Source organism: Aspergillus nomiae (assembly GCF_001204775.2).
Source record: "Aspergillus nomiae NRRL 13137 chromosome Unknown contig00087, whole genome shotgun sequence".
Classification (NCBI taxonomy): Eukaryota; Fungi; Ascomycota; class Eurotiomycetes; order Eurotiales; family Aspergillaceae; genus Aspergillus; species Aspergillus nomiae.
In genome coordinates this window covers 74,100-92,467 of record NW_015378142.1, presented here as the reverse complement: position 1 = coordinate 92,467, position 18,368 = coordinate 74,100, and the positions used below count along the sequence as shown (strand labels likewise).

The 18,368-nt window shown below is 45.7% G+C and overlaps 4 protein-coding genes across 4 annotated transcripts; all 4 read right to left on the bottom strand.

The window, feature by feature from the left end:
- Window positions 1–1,168: 1,168 nt before the first annotated feature.
- Window positions 1,169–10,581, bottom strand: ANOM_003574 (uncharacterized protein; the record flags this gene model as incomplete). The annotated part of the gene is made up of 11 exons (XM_015548831.1): window positions 1,169–1,603; window positions 1,783–1,849; window positions 1,910–2,106; window positions 2,230–2,240; window positions 2,297–5,486; window positions 5,547–5,694; window positions 6,640–8,065; window positions 8,122–8,315; window positions 9,487–9,540; window positions 9,599–9,932; window positions 10,047–10,581. The coding sequence occupies 11 exons, from the start codon at window positions 10,579–10,581 to the stop codon at window positions 1,169–1,171; spliced, it is 6,591 nt and encodes a 2,196-aa protein (XP_015408178.1).
- Window positions 10,582–11,463: 882 nt separating this feature from the next.
- On the bottom strand, window positions 11,464–12,547 carry sec53 (phosphomannomutase SEC53; the record flags this gene model as incomplete). The annotated part of the gene is made up of 5 exons (XM_015548830.1): window positions 11,464–11,713; window positions 11,783–11,857; window positions 11,917–12,233; window positions 12,284–12,346; window positions 12,443–12,547. The coding sequence occupies 5 exons, from the start codon at window positions 12,545–12,547 to the stop codon at window positions 11,464–11,466; spliced, it is 810 nt and encodes a 269-aa protein (XP_015408175.1).
- A 647-nt stretch (window positions 12,548–13,194) lies between these two features.
- On the bottom strand, window positions 13,195–14,021 carry ANOM_003572 (putative DnaJ chaperone (Caj1); the record flags this gene model as incomplete). Its single annotated transcript, XM_015548829.1, has 4 exons — window positions 13,195–13,768; window positions 13,823–13,883; window positions 13,939–13,953; window positions 14,015–14,021. The coding sequence occupies 4 exons, from the start codon at window positions 14,019–14,021 to the stop codon at window positions 13,195–13,197; spliced, it is 657 nt and encodes a 218-aa protein (XP_015408174.1).
- Window positions 14,022–14,535: 514 nt separating this feature from the next.
- On the bottom strand, window positions 14,536–16,708 carry ANOM_003571 (GMC family oxidoreductase; the record flags this gene model as incomplete). Its single annotated transcript, XM_015548828.1, has 3 exons — window positions 14,536–16,072; window positions 16,135–16,578; window positions 16,653–16,708. The coding sequence occupies 3 exons, from the start codon at window positions 16,706–16,708 to the stop codon at window positions 14,536–14,538; spliced, it is 2,037 nt and encodes a 678-aa protein (XP_015408177.1).
- Window positions 16,709–18,368: the final 1,660 nt, after the last annotated feature.

Here is an 18,368-nt window from a genome sequence, read left to right as displayed (position 1 = left end):
ATATTTCTAAATAATAGACCTAGTAGTAGATCTACTGATTTAATATTTAAAATATCTTATAATCTAAAGTAACTATAAAAATAGAAGACTATACTAAAGAAGCTATTTAAAGCTTATATAAAAAGCCTTGACTCATCTACTAAAATAGTGATAAAATAGCTTTTTAAAGGCTATAAATAAACTTTAAATAAAGCTATTATTATAAAGTAGGAAGTTAAAGAACTATGTACCGCGAATATAAAAATGTTTAAAAAGAAAAAGCGTTTTATTAGATAGATTACTATAGAATTAGATACTTTAGTTTAGAAAGCTTAAAAGTTTATATAAGATAAAAATTCTATTATAGAGTCTATAACTATTGCTTTAATAAATATAGACATTCCAGTAGAAAGCCAGCGTATATATACTCTACTAAGGTATTCTAGCTGTAATATACTAGAATATAAAATTACTTAATGTTCTAATTGTCAGACTATTTAAATTTTCTATAGAAATATATATTTTTTGGTATTTTGAATAGCTTCATTTCTAGGAGGTGCGTAGAATTCTGATGTGGTGGCCGCTCGCCCGGGATGGCCGCTCGCCCGTGGATTACGTTAGTTAACGAACGAACGTAATCGGTACGCGAGCGGCCAGCCCTGGAGCTCTTGTATTTTCATACAAATTGGCCCTTTTTGACACTCACTGGATTTTCGAACATCTCAGCAACCAAAAATATTGAAAAGATATAATCTAAGTATAATATAAGAGTAGCTATATCAGTCTATAACTAATTTTTTTTTTTATCGCAGAACTTTGCTCTGCATATATTTTATTGTTCAGGAGCTAACTGTTTTCCCCGAATCTCGCATTCCGATTGGTCGCTCAAAAGGGACACCACGTGACCATCCTCATGTATTCTATACTAAACTACTAGGATCCCTGGACCCTAGCATAAGCTGTTTAAATAAATTGAATAAAATTTTGATTAAATTGATTAAGTTGCTTAAACTATAGGTAGTACATTTCAGCTTATTTAAATATTGGGCTCTGCACGTCTTAGGCAGTGGTCCGAAGGACCGCTGGCCTGCCCTCGGACTAACTAAACTATTGATGATATTAGGTTTTCCACTTTATATAGTTTCGAACTCAAGTATACTAATTCAGTGTATATCGACCCTAACAATAATTAAGAACCGGCTCCAGCTCTTCTCCGCTGCTCTGCAGCCTCACCTCTTAGGAACCTTGCTACCTCTCCGTCGGCACTTGTCTGGAAATTATTGGCTTCCTTCTTTGTTGGGTTGCCAAAAAGGCACCGCCATAAGTCGTCCTTTCTAACGAGTTCACCGCCAAATGCCCCTCCAGCCATTAAATTCGACAGAGCTGCATCTCGGATTTCTAAGGAGTTTGCAGAGTCTATAGCCGCCTCTGTGATATTATGTGTCACAGCTCTTCCATTTTCGACATATTCAGATAATGGCTCCGCCTTATCCTTTTGTTTTATATGAGCTAGGCGACGTGATACGGAAAGTTCGTAGATCGATTCCTCGACGGTTTCAGAAACTAGATACATCCAAACGGTGGTTGGTCGGTGCTGGCCAATACGGTGTACACGAGCGATAGCCTGGAGCTCTATTGCAGTGTTGATAAGCGGCTCGCAAAGGAAAACATGGGTCGCGTTCACTAAATTTAGCCCTGATGAATGGGCCTCGCGTGCAGGAAAAAACATTCAACCTAGTAGGGATACAGTTGAGTACGACAATTCCACAAGCTACAGGGGAGGAACGGGGCTAAGAGGCTTACCGATGGGTCACTCTTGAACTTTGATATCCCGTCTTTGCTGTCAACACTGCTGAAGCCGATTTTAAATCTGTGGAAAGCAATGGCTAGAACCCCTAGAAAGTCCTTATATTGTGAGAATATCACTGACTTCGCACCAGGATCATGGTGGCGCAGCCATAATATATGACGTGCCAGTGTATCGATCTTCGTGCCAAATGAACCGTCTAAATCGACGGTTTTAATTTCTCTGAGAGTACCGGAGCTTATATCAGCATATATTGAGTTCTTCGTTCGACGTTCAGGCTCAACTTTAGTTGGCGGCTTCTCCTCTTGCACAAGCAACTCCTGCGGTTTGTAAGTGATTTGATAGAAGTCATTAGCTTTCAGACGTTTTTTGCATGTTGGGCAAGTTCGATGTTGATGCCACCACATGCGCAAGCAATCTTTGCAATACTTGTGACCACATACTGTTAGAACACCTAGATATGTGTCAGCAAGTCTTATAACATATCTACAATTATAGTACCATACTCACCAACTTCGAAGCTGGATTGGCAAATGACACATATCTTCGACGAGTCGTCTGAACCTGATTCGTCTCGGAGGTGGATTAAGTAACGATGCTTTGCTCTCAATGCAGAAATTTTCTCGTCTATTGTCTCCTCCTGCTTGAGCTTTGCAGAAAAAAGCGCCTCATCTAAGGGTTTACCGGCGCTTTCTTCATCGTATGGAGCCACTGTATCGGATATTTGTTGAAGCTGACGATAGTATTCAAGTCGATTGTTCATAGTATCTCGAAACATCTCCACCTCCTTCTCCATGTTTGCTGCAACTTTAGCTTGCTCAGAGGCCATCTGACTCGCGTTTTGAAGAACCAAGGTTACAAGTTCGAGTTCAGCGCGGGCGCGAGTGTTTCCCCCGCTCGTTTGCCACTCGAGAGAGGTCGCAAGACTCCGAAGCTCACTAATGATGCCGCGAAGTGAGCCCAGCTGTGGGTCGGGCTTGATACTACTACGAATGTTCATCATCTGTAGAAAGAGAGTGGGTGAAGGTCCTTCTCCCTTCTGCGCTTGGACAATTCCACTCTTGACTTCATGGGCAATGAGGACATTTTTCTGTCCAGTCAAAGCATCATGGCGATCAGCGAACATTGCACGCAAGGCCTCCATGTAGACATACATCTCATCTTGATGCTTCGTAGACTTTTCATATTCGTCGCCTTCCAGCTCTGAATCATCCTCTTGGTCAATGAGCGACTGGGAAAGAAACTTGATCATTGTCTGACGCCATTCATCGTACTTGACAGCATGATTGTTCATAGTATCACAGAAATTCTCAAGTTTATCAAGTACGCGGCGGGATTCAAGCCCCTTGCCCCATAACCGAGGCTTCATTTGAGGGATATTCACAAACTGATTCTTTTGTGCTCTTTCCCTGATTGTTTTCATGAAGTGGCCAACTTTCCGCGAGATCTCAGCCAGCATCTCCTTTCGAATCGACTTCGCAGACTCGTACGCCTCAAATTCGCGTTTCCCGAGGGTTCTAAACTCTTCGGAGTCGGGCTTAGTGAGTTTGGGGTCTGTTTTGATCTGGAAATAAGCATTCCCGGTAAAAAAGACACATATATGTTGAACCTCAAGAGCAGCACGCAGCCTCTGACGCGCCCCTACTCGAGTATTCTTAGCCGCTTCTTCATTTTCATCCTCGCTTGTTGTGTCAGCAGACACCACGTCTCGATCCGCACTCATCCGGCGCTCCATCCGCTCCAAGTGCAACCGATCCCGACATTCCCTGACAATTGCATTAGCCCGCTCTAATGACTTTGTCCAGAGATCAAGTGCTTGCTGCCGGTGCTTCGCATTCTCCAGTAACTGCCCCCGGCGCAATTGTGAAAGAAGCAAAGAGCGCTCCTCTGCATGTATAAGTGCGTCATTCTGATCAATCATGACCTCGAGAACTTCAGCCACGGACCGCAGCGGTCCAGTGCCAGTGCCTAGCCCACGACGAAGCTTTCCAGCAGGGTGTAGGCAAGTTCGACGAAGTTTGATTAACCAGCTTCGCATTCTTTCGATTATGGAGGGGTCATCAGGGTCCCAATCCTCATTCAAGGGAGTGCCAGATGAATCGAGGCCACATGCTTCACACATTTCTTCAAACAGCTGTCCATAGCGTTGTTCCTCAACCGCCGTAAAAGGGACCGTGATGACGATTCTCTTCTGAGAAGGGATGTGCAGTTCAGTACGAACATGATCCTTACTATGTCGGAGGGCAATCATACGAACAATTTTCGTCAATTCAGGCCTAAAATTCCCGCACAACCTATTCCAGATAGCACCGCAAAATGGCTCGTAGCGGAGGAACAGCAGAAGGCCGAGGAGGTCGGATATATCTTTTCGGAGCGGCGTCCCTGTCACAGCCCAGGCATTTTGACGAGGAATTAGACGGGCAACCCTTGCCGCATTGCTGACACCACTTTCGATCATCTGAGCTTCATCGATACACACTCGCCACCAAGAAATCCGGACCAACGGTGTTCTTCTTGGTTCATATCTTTTCTTATGCCGCAGATTCCTCTGCGGTCCATCACCGGAATAGTGAACTTCTCGCGCAAGAACATTATAAGTAGTAAGTACAACATCTTGGTCTGCGAGCAACTCAACCAATTCTTCATCGGACAATGACTGGTGACGCTGGATACCAGTATAGTGGAGGACACTGAGTCCAGGTGCATGCACTTTGATTTCCTGTTCCCACTGTTCAAGAATTGCGGGGGGTGTTATTATTAAGGTTGCACCTGACGGCCTCAAGCTGTCATGACGGTGGCCTGGGAAGGTTTCTTCAGGGGCTAGAAGCTGGCGATTAAGACATATTAAACTGATCATTTCAACAGTCTTCCCAAGTCCCATTTCTTCGGCGAGGATTCCACCTCTGAGATGGTTGCTCCCATCAAACCATTCCGCAAGGTCAGTGGTGACAATCATGAACAGTTGGCTGGCGAAGCAAACTCGTCCATCTGCATCAGTGAATTCCCGAAATGAAGTGGGCAAGCCTCCTTTCAACTTTTCACTGACAGGAACCACTTGCCCGTCAGCCTGAAGATCCACGCCTTCCCTTTGCAATAGCCACCTCACGGCTCTCCTTTGGAATGGGAACAGCTGACATTTGATCAAACTGCATTTGACCTCCGCTGATGATTCAGGTGTATCTGGAGGGACGTATACGTTATCATAAAAGTCGCGGGGGCACCACCCAAGCTGTCTCCGACCGTGCCGCTCCTGCCGAGAAGCAAGGTCCTCTTGCTCCTGGAATACATATCTAGAAAATACTTCTCGTGCTCCATCGACCAGTTGATTGTTACCTAGAATATCCAAAGAATCCTTCCATAAGATAACCGTTTCAAGGCAGAAGGATCTTTTTCTTTCGGGAACAGGGTATAACGTGGACTGATAGCACACGATGGGAATCTTTCTAGGAAGGCGATCGACACAAACAAGACTACCAGCGAGCTCCAGATCCTTGCTAAATGCGAGCAACGGTGGGCCATGCGATTCATATTCAAAGACAGTTTCTCGGTCTACCGTCGTTGCTAGCTTTAGCTTGAACCAGTCAGGCGTAGTCGCGCCGGCACGAACATCTTTTGTGACTGAAATAAGGATTGGTAACAGGGAGAATCTATCAGAAGATATATCTGGGTCATCTTGAATCGGGCTTGAGGACGCGAAATCCTAATTAACGTCAGTGAATCATTCGAGCTAAGCCCATCAGGCATTAGCTTGATGACATACCAAGTACAAGTGAAAGCGCGCCAAGGGAATGTAACCTCGAGGCATTCGAGTATCCGAAAGTCCATTGAGCTCTCCGAGGGTCTGGACACCTGGGGCCAACTTGCGACGCTTGTTCGGGGGTGTATCGCTGTCAAAGCTTTCCGAGGACCTCCGCGCAAGAGCTGTTATCAATATATCTGGCACTGGGCCTGGAGATGTTGGCAAACAATTAGGCATTGTTTCCTACAAAAACTAAGGTAACGGATGTTATTACCTGGGCAATAAACTCTCTCCTCCGCCACAGTCATACTTCGCCCTCTCGTAACTCTACCCAATTCTGATGCTAGACGACTACAAGGCAGTAATCTACGAAGGAGTCGTGGCGGAGTCCCATGTGGAATCTACTATCTTATCAAAATATATCACGTGCTGATAACGTATGTACCGATACAAACTCCGCAAGTACTCCATACGGGCTCGGAGTACGTACTAGTACCAGTAGTAGTACTAGTACTATCCATTCAATGGTGTCGAACGAGCTCCGATTGGCCACAGCATAAGAAGACCAAGCAGAACGGGTGCTATCCACCTCTGGCCCATGGATCGATGTGTAAGATGTCAATATTGTGGGACGATACTATAGTAGAGCACAGCATGCTGCATGCTAGAGAGTCACTAATGGGGATAACAAGAGGGCTCATCATCCTACTACTAGTACGCTGCCTCCACAATACGAAGCTTAAGCTCATTCGATTGCGCCATCTGACTTCATGAATTGAACAGACACCGGATATTGGAATATTATTAGCAAGTCCGATCATCTACCTTCAACACCCTTCAACTTCTGTATGCATGACCGCGACAAGGCTTCTACCGGACCGATGGGTTCAATTCTCTAGGTACTTTAATGAGATGGCTTGTGAAAACTACAGTAACTGGCGGCTAAGGTATATAGCACTTGAAGCTTCCAACTTAACTTAGAGACGACCCAGATATAGCATAAATTCATCATTTCAAGAGAGAGCCATGATCGCTCTGGAAATTCAAGATAGGTGACTGGTCATCTGTATCATCTGTATCGGACACAATACTCCCGTTCACTGCTCGGACTGACCTTTTGTAGTGACCGAGGATATTGCTGCTCTCAAAGACATCAGTTGTATCACCGAAAGATATAGAGCTGTTATCCGTGGGTTGATAGAATGCTTCGCCCCATTGTTGAGTATGCAAGCGTGATGGTCCCGAGATGAGAGTATAAGTAGAAATGCCGGTTCCCCCTGTTGTTTCGATGTCGAGACCCCTACTCATCCAAGCGTGGATAGAAAGCCCAGCATCGGTAGAGCGGTACGTTTGATTCACAGACAAGGGATATTCGAAAAGGACCTCATTTGATGTTTGGTTAGCTCCGAAGGCCATGATAGTAGACCCCCCAGCTGTATGTTGATTAGTCGATTGGCTCATGCCTTGCTGGTTAAACAGGCCAAAATTGGAATACGTGAGGTTTTGGCTCCATAGAAATTCGGATGATCTTATTGAAAGGGTCCTTTCAGCAAGAACAGAGTAGGTCAGGGAGTCATTTCCTCCAGTCTGATTCTTGACAAGGCTCCGCGTAGCTCTGAACCGTGGAGTAGGTGCATCGACGTTAGGCTTCTCTGTTGCGGAGCTAGCACTACCCAAGGCAGAATCACTCAGATATAGGAAGATATTCCCAGTTACAACCCAATATGAGCCGACGCTGTTAGAGAGCGTGACGGTCCCATTTCGTGAAACATCCAAGCCGACAATTTTAATCTCAAATGAATGAGGCTGTCCGTCTTTGAGAATGGGGAGGAAGGGCGAAATATCGATTTCAGGTTGTCGCAGGTCAAAGGCGTCTATTCCAACAATCGGACGCCAAAAGCCTGGAGCAACCCCACCGGTAAAGATTATAGGAAATGGCCATACAATACCAGCAAGGATGTCATCAACATAGAGCTGGACTTCGCGAAAGGGGGAATAACCATAAAGTTCGCCCATTGTGGCATTGAAAGTCTCCGTATCGTACGAAAAGACATTGGACCACCAGAACTCCTCAGTAGACTGACCACAGGCGGAAATGGACACAACTGCACGCGAAGTATTAGGAGGAAACTGGTACAGTGTCTTTGTATTATCTCCAGGAACAGTAAAGGCACTTGACGAGTTGGAGGCTGACTTCTTGTTCGATATTGGGAGAATTACGTCTGCGGTCCTGACATGACCCTCACGGGAGAAATATGCTGTCAGAGTCACACTGAAAGGGCCGGTATATTTATCATTTATAACGTTTCCAAGGTCGAAAATCAGCTTTTGTCGTGTCTGCCATAGTGCGTTATATTGCGACATATCCTTTATATAGGTCCAGACAATTCCATCGGCCGTAGGTTCTGCTGTCGAAGTACGGAATACCTCCGTATCTCCGAGAAACAGAAGTGCTAATCGATCAAATTGGCGGCCTTGGGAGGTAACCGTGAGATTAATCTTAACTGTGTCGAATTCACATTTGGGTGGACTGTAGTATCCTATAAAGATGAAATCAATATACTGTTAAAATGGCTGCGCTCGAGGCTCTGATTACCTATAAACGGGTGGCCATAGCTCGAGGCAAATACATGCTCCATGAGCAGTACATTTTGGTTACAATGCGAGCTGTCCTCTCCCCCGTATGGAACAGGCTGATAAACTTGAAATACATCTAACGTGCCCTTAGAAGGAGCAGCTAAGAGAAAACAAAGCCATAAAACTGTGCGAAGAAACATAGCCACGACGTAACTGCTTCTGAGTCAGTCGTATTGAAGCAGGTCTGGATAGGCGATTCTTGGGTTCAACCCAGTTTCAAGACACCACGAACCGTTTCACATGAGAAGGCCGGTTTGCAATTGATGCCTATCACCGGAGAAGCTCCCTTGTCTTTTAATTTGCTGTGAACTGTCAAGTCAGGCACAATATAATGGTGTCGTTGAACATTATAAATTACCAGAGTACCACTTGAAGGCAGAGCAAGTGAAAGAACAGGACCTCTATTATGGGTCGAGGGGGCAAGTCACAATATAAGAAGTGACCAGTTAGGGACTAGTACTAGTAGTATGGCTCCATTGTGCATATATTAGCGTAGAATCAGGCCGTAGTGCGTATTAGCTGGAGTCAGATTTATAATCTCAACAACGGGCGTTTTGTCGGAGTCCGACAAGCCACCCCAGTCTAGTCCCATACTACTATCTGCAGGGGCAGGGCACAACCATAGGCGGAAGATAGAGCAATGCTGTCCGTGCAATTTGAACTAGATTTGGCGATGTTCATGTTGATGACATGACTAACTGACGCGTCATACTAACTTGCACATTGAACCATATTTAATCCTTTCTCGAGGATAAGCGGGCCCGATTTTGATTCCGTTACTAGATTCAAACGCAAATTGGTAAGAGCAGCGTGTGCATGGAAACCTTGGGGAAAAGTCTCACCCTTAAAACATCTGCCCTAATTATTTGAAGCATGTGTAATATGCGTAGCAGCGCCAGCTTCCAAGTCGGCATGTAATCGCGCTCTTCGATACTTTTGGTAGTTTGATAATATCAAGATGCACTGTTGAAGTAGCTGCTGCGTTGAATAGATGGCTCGTCCGTTTCTCGTTCTGTACTCTCCCACGGGGCTCCAATTACTGAGAAACGTGTTCTTGGAGCAAAGATCCGTTCCGTCTTTTCTGCTCTAGAGAGAAGATCTCGATGTCAAAATAATGATAAAATGAACCCGGGCTGTCGCTTATTGAAACAAAGGAAATGGGACGGAGTACATGGTCCTATGGTCCTGTGTAAGGATCAGAGGGGAAGGCAGTTCTATATACAATATGTGGAGTTCCTGAGTCCTCGCCCAACCAAAAAAGCACGCCAATAAATTATTATTATTTTCTCCCTCCATCCTATTCTTAAACAAGTCTCCAACTCACATAAAGAGACGCCAGGCACCGAGAATCAAAGCGGCGGTACCGGTGCAAACACCCCTGGAAAACATATATTAGTACAACGGAGAGCAGGTTCCCAGGATTCAAGGGTACGTACATCAGCCACTGTAGTGTAGAGAACTTCACGGCCTCTACGCGTTCTCTCAAACCCGCCACCTCTTGCTCTATTCGAGTTTCCGTCTCTTTTATTCGCATTTCTTGGCTATTTGCTTCTTCTCGAATACGACCTTTTTCAAGGTTCAGATCCAGACGAACGGATGCCTGTGTGCGCCCAATCTCATCCCGAAGTCGTGAATTGAGCTTAGCTAGATCTGCAGCAATCTTCTCATGCGACGAACGTGTTAGTTGCGCTTCGGTTGAATCTGCGTTGAGTAGTTCGGAGCGGAGTTTGGCGAAATCGACTTTCTGAGTATACGTCGATCTTTCGGTGTCTGTGGAAAAACTCATTAGCTCAAGAATCCAGGAGGTGCTACGCTGAATGCGCAGTAGTTTATGCCTTGATGCTATTTGACAAACTTCCGCTGAAGAATTGAGGTACCACTCACCTTCTCTGAGGACCATTGTCCGGGTTAGATTCTGAATAGACTCTTGGATAACATCATTCAGGACTCGCATCATCGCGACAGCCTGTTCCTCGCTGAAACCTTCCTCTTTCAACCGCTGAACGAACTTTAACGTATCGAAATGGTGGTCTCTTTGTTGGGGGGCGGAGGCATGGAAAGCGCGCCGAGCTGGTTTGAATGCAGCGACGTAAACACCATTATATCGGATAGGATTACCAGTGGGCGCTGGTCGACTGATTGATGGGCTCGTTGAACTTGGTAATCGTCTAGATATCGATGATAAGGTCGGCTCTCCGACTATTGCGGAGACGGATGTAGAAGAGTGAGGAGAAAATGTCAAAGTATGCAGTCGTCGCCCAGCAGAGTTCCGGCTATGTATGCGTAGCGTTTTCTGTTGCTGCCTTGCTGATAGAATGTTGCTCTGGGGAGGAAGAGTAGTCCGAGCAGAGGAGCCGTTCCATGTCAAGCGAGGGAGTATGGACCGCGGCACCTCGGTGACGGATTTTTGTGGTGCCATTTCCTTGTGTGGTATAATAGTAGTGTTTTATTCGAGCCAGGCGCAAGTAGTTTGTAGGAGGGGCTTCCAAAGATGAATGTGTTTGATTCAAATGACGAGGAGGAGCTCCTGCGATCCGGATGACTAACTAGGGGTTCTCGTACTCTCATTCGATGATCCGGGACGCAAGGCTAAGGAAGAGAAGCATGGCAAATTCAATGCCCGTGGTCTCGACTTCCCCGAGTCGGAAAACCGGGGACTTTCCCGGCTCCGGACAAGTTCCGATACAAAGCAGGAACAAAGAATACTAGGAAACATTTCAAAAAGAAACTAAACTAAATTCTGTCAAAGCATTGTATCACGGCCACCATAACCAATATTGTCACAAAAAGGTACTCGGTTGGAGAGTATAAAAAAGCAAGTGTAAATTAAGCACGATAGAGATAGAAGTAGTGCGTGGTATTCCAGAGGCCCTACGCTTTTCCTAGTTCTACATCTACAGGAGCTCTTATCCATCACTGGTATCTATTAATTATGCATTGAAATAACCAGGTTTGGTCCGTACTATTCTCGTTAAAAATAAGCAAGACCTTTTCGGTAACTTCTGCTCAAAAAGTTAATTCAAAGGGGAGTTATTCATGGCCTCGAACGCTCAATATTCCATCTGCAACACGCAAGGGCAAACCTGGATGATGGGAGGTTGGCCGAGAAAGAATGATTCAGAGTACGTCGCGGTCTTGGAACAACTGAACCATGTATATTTCTTCAAGTAGGTAATTCGCTATAAGACATACCTGACATCCTCACACCATAATCAAGTCTGCGTGTAGCGGCATAATAAATATCAATCCTATTTGAGCTAAATAAATTAAAAGATATAATCATTGCTGAATAGTACCTAGGCTACAGCTGGAATATTTCTTTCAGCTGCTTCATGGTATCTTCAGGATCCTTGACCGCATGCCCAACTGTCCTAGAATCGCTATATATCTCATAATCATTACCGCCAGGGAAAGACTTGTCTCCGAAGAAATGAATGGTCTTGTACTCAGTGCCTGAGAGATCTTTCTCGGCTTCGATATGGCGCAGGCAGTAGGTCTTGTCCCAGCCGGTTGGGAAAACGTCAAATGAGATCTGGCCACCAATCGAGTAACTACAAAGACTATTATTAACATTGTATGGTTGATTGCATGAGGCCGAAACAGTTGCATCTATGACTTACCTAAGACCGTAATCAGGAAATTCCGTCTTGAGGGCTTCTACAAAGTCCTTTCTGATGTTGTGCTTTTTGTCATAGCTATTGCCGTTGTAAGCCAACCATAGTAATTCAGATCAGGAGTGAGTTTCGATACGTACGCTTCGAATTCATTCCTCTCGTCAACACTGGCATTGCGGCCAACGGGACTGATATTAATCATTCCATTGCGGAACTCGATGAACGTACCACGCTTCCTTGGAAGCTGCAGATCCGCGATGTATTTGAGGCAGAAATTAGCCAACTTCTGGTATTTCTCTTCCCCAATCCAGGCGATAAAGCTGTTGCTGGCGAGGAACCTGCCCAAGCGGATTGCAGTCAATCCATTTTCGGCGAAGCAAAAATCGAAAAGTGAGGAAACTTTTGTTGAGGATGTGCCTAGTTGCTCTTGCTGCTTGGCAAGATCAGAGCCACCAACCTGTGCGGTGTGAGGCTGCGGGCTGCTTTACGAGAACAACGGGGACTAACAGTTCCAATAGCACACTTATGACGCAATTGAGAGAGGAGCTGGAGCATTTCGGGAGAGATAGTCTGCGGTTTCCATGAACGGGTTAGTAGGGCTTCAACCAAGAATCCTTGAGATAAGGTGCCAAGATAGTGAGACACATGATCGGATTTCCAACCTACTCTTCTCGCAGGAGTCAATGTACCGTCGACATCGAAAAGACAGATCGTGTCCTTTACCGGACGGTCCTCCAGAGCCGGATACACACCTACGGCTTCCGCTGCCATGACGCTGTGCCGAAGAGATAGGAGAATGCAGAAGGTTGAGATATGTAGACAAGATGGCAATTCCTAGAGAGAACGAAAGTCAATCCGACATTTGTAGAAACTGAGACAACAAGCTGAATCTATAGCCATGAAGAACGAGTCCTGACCGCATGCGGCAAGAGGAGGGGCGTACCTAGGTACCAGGTAGATACCAACAATAACTTACCTCTTTGGGGAGTTTAGGTACTGACAGTACCAGGCATTGCTGTAACGAATGAAGGCGGTCAACTACTACCACGATACAGTACTATTCTGGATATTATACATAATTAGTATGTAGTATCTGGAGTAACTATCCTGCAGGTCGGCGTAGGTCCATGCTTATCGATAACAACCAGAGCTTGGGGAAGATATGTACCGATAAGGATGACGTATGATACTAGTAGTATGGTGTTTGTGGTAATTCAATGTCAGACACAAAAAAGACGAACAACTTCTAGAGTTCGACTCTAGCGGTCAACGATGTAATGAAAAATACAGAACTATCATTTAATTATACATTCATTGAGCGTTAAAGTCTCTGGCCTCGGAAAGCCTTCCCACCGGTCACATGCTGAAAAATAAAGAAAAATGATAAACATTGATCAAAACGATAGCCCAATATGCAGTTATCGCCCTACTGTGGACTGAAAAACTTTGGCTGCCAATTCGCTCAATAATCTAGCACGGTCACCTTGCGGAAGATCTAGGAAGACCTCATAAACGCTTTTGCCCTTCGCGTCACGAACAGCGCCGAGCCGATTTCCCGCAACTGCACCGGCGAAAGCACCAGCAGCATTGGCGACAATGAACCCAAGTGCACCACCACTTATTCCACCAACAATAGACCAGAAGCGAGATGTCGGCCTGGTCCGCCGACGGCCATCAGCGTCAGTATCATCACTAGCAAGGCCCTCCTCGCGTAGCATCTCTTCAAACACCGAACCAAACTGCTCAGAGGCGCGTTGTTCACGATCGCTCGTGCCAAACCCGAATGAAGACCATGAAAATCCCCCGGTGCCACCTAGGGGTACTTCATCCTCAGTCTCTGCTTCCACCGGCCTTGTTGCGTCGTACTCTCTCCGACGTGACTCGTCTGAAAGGGTATAATAGGCATCGTTGATTTCCTGAAATTTGCGCGTTCGGGCAGGCCGTTCAGGAGAGTCGGCAGGTACACGGTCAGGATGTGATTTTAAAGACTCCCTGGATGGGTCAACCACACCGAACGTCAAGACATGAGCAGCTGCCGATGTTCACCTTTTATACGCATTGCGAATTTCTCTTTGGGTTGCGTTAGGAGACAAGCCTAGAACTTTGTCTGTATCCCAGTCAAAAAAAGCACTATCGTTTGGTCGGGTGGGATCAGTATGTACAATAATCAGGTTGTTCTGCACACTTGAAACATTAGCGCTCACACGTTCTAAACGCAGCTTTGTTGGGTAGGCCTACTCGGCATATTGTTTATATTACTATTATATTAGGTAATGGTCTATAAATGTAGAAATTGCAGATTTGGCGTGTAAGTTGAGATGGTGGCCTCCAAATATATTCGAAGTAAGATAAGTGCGCCCAGCGGGGACCATGAGTTGTAACTTACACATAACAACTGGCACGAGGAGGAAAGTGACGTAGTAGCCTACTGATGTCCCATTGATGCCTTAGGCCGAGAGCATGGATATTTCGAGTCGATCTTGGCAGCCTCACGGCTTCCAAGACTGAAAAATACTACTATTTATGGCTTTTATGGTTATTTTGCATGTTATTATCACTCTGTCTCTATATTATATAAAAGTATAGGGGGGTTTCACTATTAAGCCTAGTCGCTAGGCAGAGTAGACCCTTCAAAAGTAAGCGCAAAATCGACCAGGTACGTATAACACAACGTATAGCTTGGACAAAGTAGGGCACAGAAAGAAAAGAAGGAAAGGACAGCTAAAAGCTTGTAAAGAAAAGGAACACACATCAAAAGCTCAGGCTGCGTCAGAGATGATAACCTTAGCTGCCTTTTCGCTGACCATGTAGATGGGCAGCGCGATATAGTATCCGGGTATCTTAGGGAAAACCGACGCATCCACTACTCGGAGGCCATCGACACCTCGAACCCTAAATCGCGAATCTAACACGCTATTCTTGTCGGCGTCAGGGCCGATAGGACTGGTGCAGCAAGCATGATGGCCCCATGCTTCTCTCTTGATGAACTCCTTCAACTCTGCTTCAGTCGTGACATTAGGCCCTGGCCATACTTCCTCAAAACTTCCATCTAGGGGCACAATGCTATCAAAAATCTTCCTCGAAAACTCCATAGCTTCGTACACAGCCTGTAAATCTTTGCTGTCGGCATCGTCTCCTGTGACACCGGTATCAAACGAGTTGAAGTTAATGATCGGGGTGTCTCTAGGATCCGTAGATCTGAGCTCCACTGTGCCTGCATTATTGCGACTTTGTGACTTCAAGACAATCCAAGTCCAATGCTGGGAATCTTTCAGAGCTTCATAAGAGTATCCTGGGAAATATCCCTGGAAGTTGGCAGGGGCTCCGGATATGAGGAGGTCCGGCTCTCCATCCGAAGCAGAGGACTTTTGGATGATGGCAATCGCAATGCCATTAGTTGTGTATGTACCTTTGTCCAAGGCATTGTTTTGCCACTGTTCAAGACAAGGGTCTGGTAGACTATCCATGAATGTGCACTTGGTTGTAAGGGTAAAATCTGTGGGCGTCTTCCCAACCAAGCCGGTCTCATAGCGATCCTGGAGGTTGGTGCCAACGCCAGGAAGGTCAACAAGCACTGGGATGTTCCATTTGTTCAACTCATCCTTGGGTCCAATGCCACTAAGCTTCAGCAACTGAGGTGTATTAAACGTGCCTGCAGACAAGATGACTTCGCGGGCCGCATTGACATACCCCGGAGTACCCACAGGTGCACTTTCTGACCGTGGATCCGCTCTGTACAAACTCTGACCTTTGATATAGTCCACTCCAGTTGCCCTAGGCTTGTCACCAGATAAATCGAAGCGTACATTGGTCACAAGAGTGTTCAGTTGGATATCAAGATGGTATTTGCGCGAGCCATTGTTATTCACAGCATTGACCGTGTCCATCAAAAAGTCACGGGGACCTGTGCGTCTATATTCAGGAATGTCCACAGCAAGAGGCACCTGAAACAGACCAACTTGTTGATCACGATTCGCACCGTCGTTGTTGAGGTCCCGGAGCAGAATATCACCAAGGCCGGTCACGGTATTGATAATCTTGCCTAGTAAATTCTGACCAGCGGCTGTAGCTGCCGCAATAACCAGGGACAACAATTTTTGATCCTCAAGAACAAGCTTCAGCTGTGTTAGACTGGTGGTGAGCCAGCCATCAAAACCATGACCAGCAATGCTGGTCGGCAAATAGCGACTACGCTCTAGCTGTTTGAAATAATCGCGCATCTTCTCGGCTGACCAAGATTCATCGCCCGTAACAGACGCAATATTGTCCCAGTCGCTGTCATAGGCAAGAATCGTGCTATCGAGTTATTAGAAAATATGATACACATGTATATCAATAGCTGGGGGACTTAGTCTAACATCATGGCGTTGTGTGCGGAGCAACCTCCCAAGGTACCGGCTCGAGGATACAAGATTCCCAGTGGTTCCGAATTAGCAGGGGGATTGGGACCAACATGAAGTTCTCCAGGCGGAGTTCTGTACGTCATCTTTGAATCTTCCTCCTGGCGGGTCAAGTTAGAGTAATGGTTGACGAAATAATCCCAACGCATTGGCTCATATTCAGTCGACTGCAACTGCAGTGCGGGAACCTGCTGCATAGTTGCATTACCCTGATCATCCCCAGCGTCGATAAGAAGGACTCTGTAGCCTGCAATGGCCAACCGTGCTGCTAATGGGCTACCTCCTGGGCCCGAACCGACAACTACATAGTCATATTCTGTAGCATGGTCGGATTCTATATGCGAACTGTTGGCAGATCGCTTTTGAGCGTTATGAAGCCCTTGATGATTAGCTTTGTGGCCACTAATTTATACGGCTTTAGCACTCGGTCAAAGAACCACCACGTAGAACATAAGGGAAAAGAAAAAACAACTTACGAGGTTAGAAGGGGGGAAAGGACCAAAGATAAAAGAAAGCTCCTGAGAAAGAGCATAGTCAAAGAGAGTGCGTGTACTCTAGCTGACTGTATATGGACTCAAAAGAAAGGGCTTTTCAAGTCGTGCAATCTTTCATTCTTATGCTCAGTTATTATGAGTGACAGGAGAAGAACTCCTGAAGATATGCTTGGAATGCCTTATTACCATGTGGCATACTAGGTGATCGACATATTATTGAACAGAGTATCCTTGATAACTATATTAATGGCATTTACTAAGGCCCAGCGTAACCTAACGGATTAGCCCAAACCGAATGGTCTAAGTCATTAGCACCGTTGCATTCTGCTCCGTATGAAAGGACAGCCTGGATAACAACGAGCGTTACTTTTTTTTTTTCCAGTTTGATTTTTATTTTCCGCTTTTTCTCTATATTTTAGTCCAGTCTAATTAGGCTCACATCGTAATTGCACTTTGTGGCTTGGAATGGCATGTAGGACTAATCTACAAACATTACAGTCAAAAATTGTGAGCATACAGCCCAATTATATACAGTACTGTCATACAGATTATTATACCTTGATCATCGCTTCCCCTTGCAGTCTTCGTCCTTGACAGCAGCCGATCAGTGTATTCTTCTCATATCCTACAGAGCGGCTATAAAAGGTAGACTAAAAACGTCTTCAAGGGTATAATACTGAGCTGGTATATACACCACTGGCCTATTACTGGATTGGGTATATGGTCAGTCATAGATTGAAGAAGCGGGATATATGACTACAGATATAAATGCATTTGCCATGTGGGTCGTAAGCTGAAATCCAACGTCTGGGTCAGACTATGCCGTCCACAATCGGCATTCAACACTTCTCCAATTTGATATAAGACAGGGGATGTAATGACGAAAAGAAAAAGAAAAGGGGAACCTCCACCCCAAACCGATGGAGTAAAGACCACGAAGTTGTCTGCCCAACTGAGACAGTTGCGTGCGGACTCCTCTAGCACAGGCCATACTAATCGTGGAAGATAAGCCGGTGTTTTACCATGGAGTGTAGTTGGTGATGATCAATTGCGGCATTTTACAAGGACGCTCACTGGATATCATTATTCTCAAAGGAGTACGGAAATATTTACGACTAGTTGTGCCCGACAATCTTAAACTTACTAGTAGGTACAAGTATCGCTCCACCGGGCAAATCTTTACTTTTTCAGGGTGCTGTCAACCTTAGCCCTAATTGTCACCCGCCATTCCCCGAAGTGACTAAAGTGTTAGACTGTTCCTCAATGTCTTAGCTGCTGGTGTTTTCAGCAAATAGCGGGAAATTGGTTACTTTACGAACGAGAAAGGAAGGCATAAACGAAAGAAAAGTAAAGGTATTAACAACAAGAGGGCCTGGTCAAACCGATTGTGGTGTCGAATGACTCGTAAAAGAAACAAAGCCCACAGAATGTGCCATGTCTGAGGAGGTTCCACTTCCTGCGCACGGTATGGAAAGTAACTACGGAAGATATGGAATCTAGCCTCTATTTCTCAACGGCCGAGCGGAGTTCACCCGAGCTTCCGAGTCCAGTTAGTACTACTAGCACGAAAGCTAATCTGGCTGCTGAAGTTGATACGGTTACCGGTGACCCCAACAGTTGGGCCCCCGGGCCGAGACTTTCTGGCCCACTGCTAGTTGTACGTTAATTTTAATAATTAACGTGCTCAGATTGAAAATT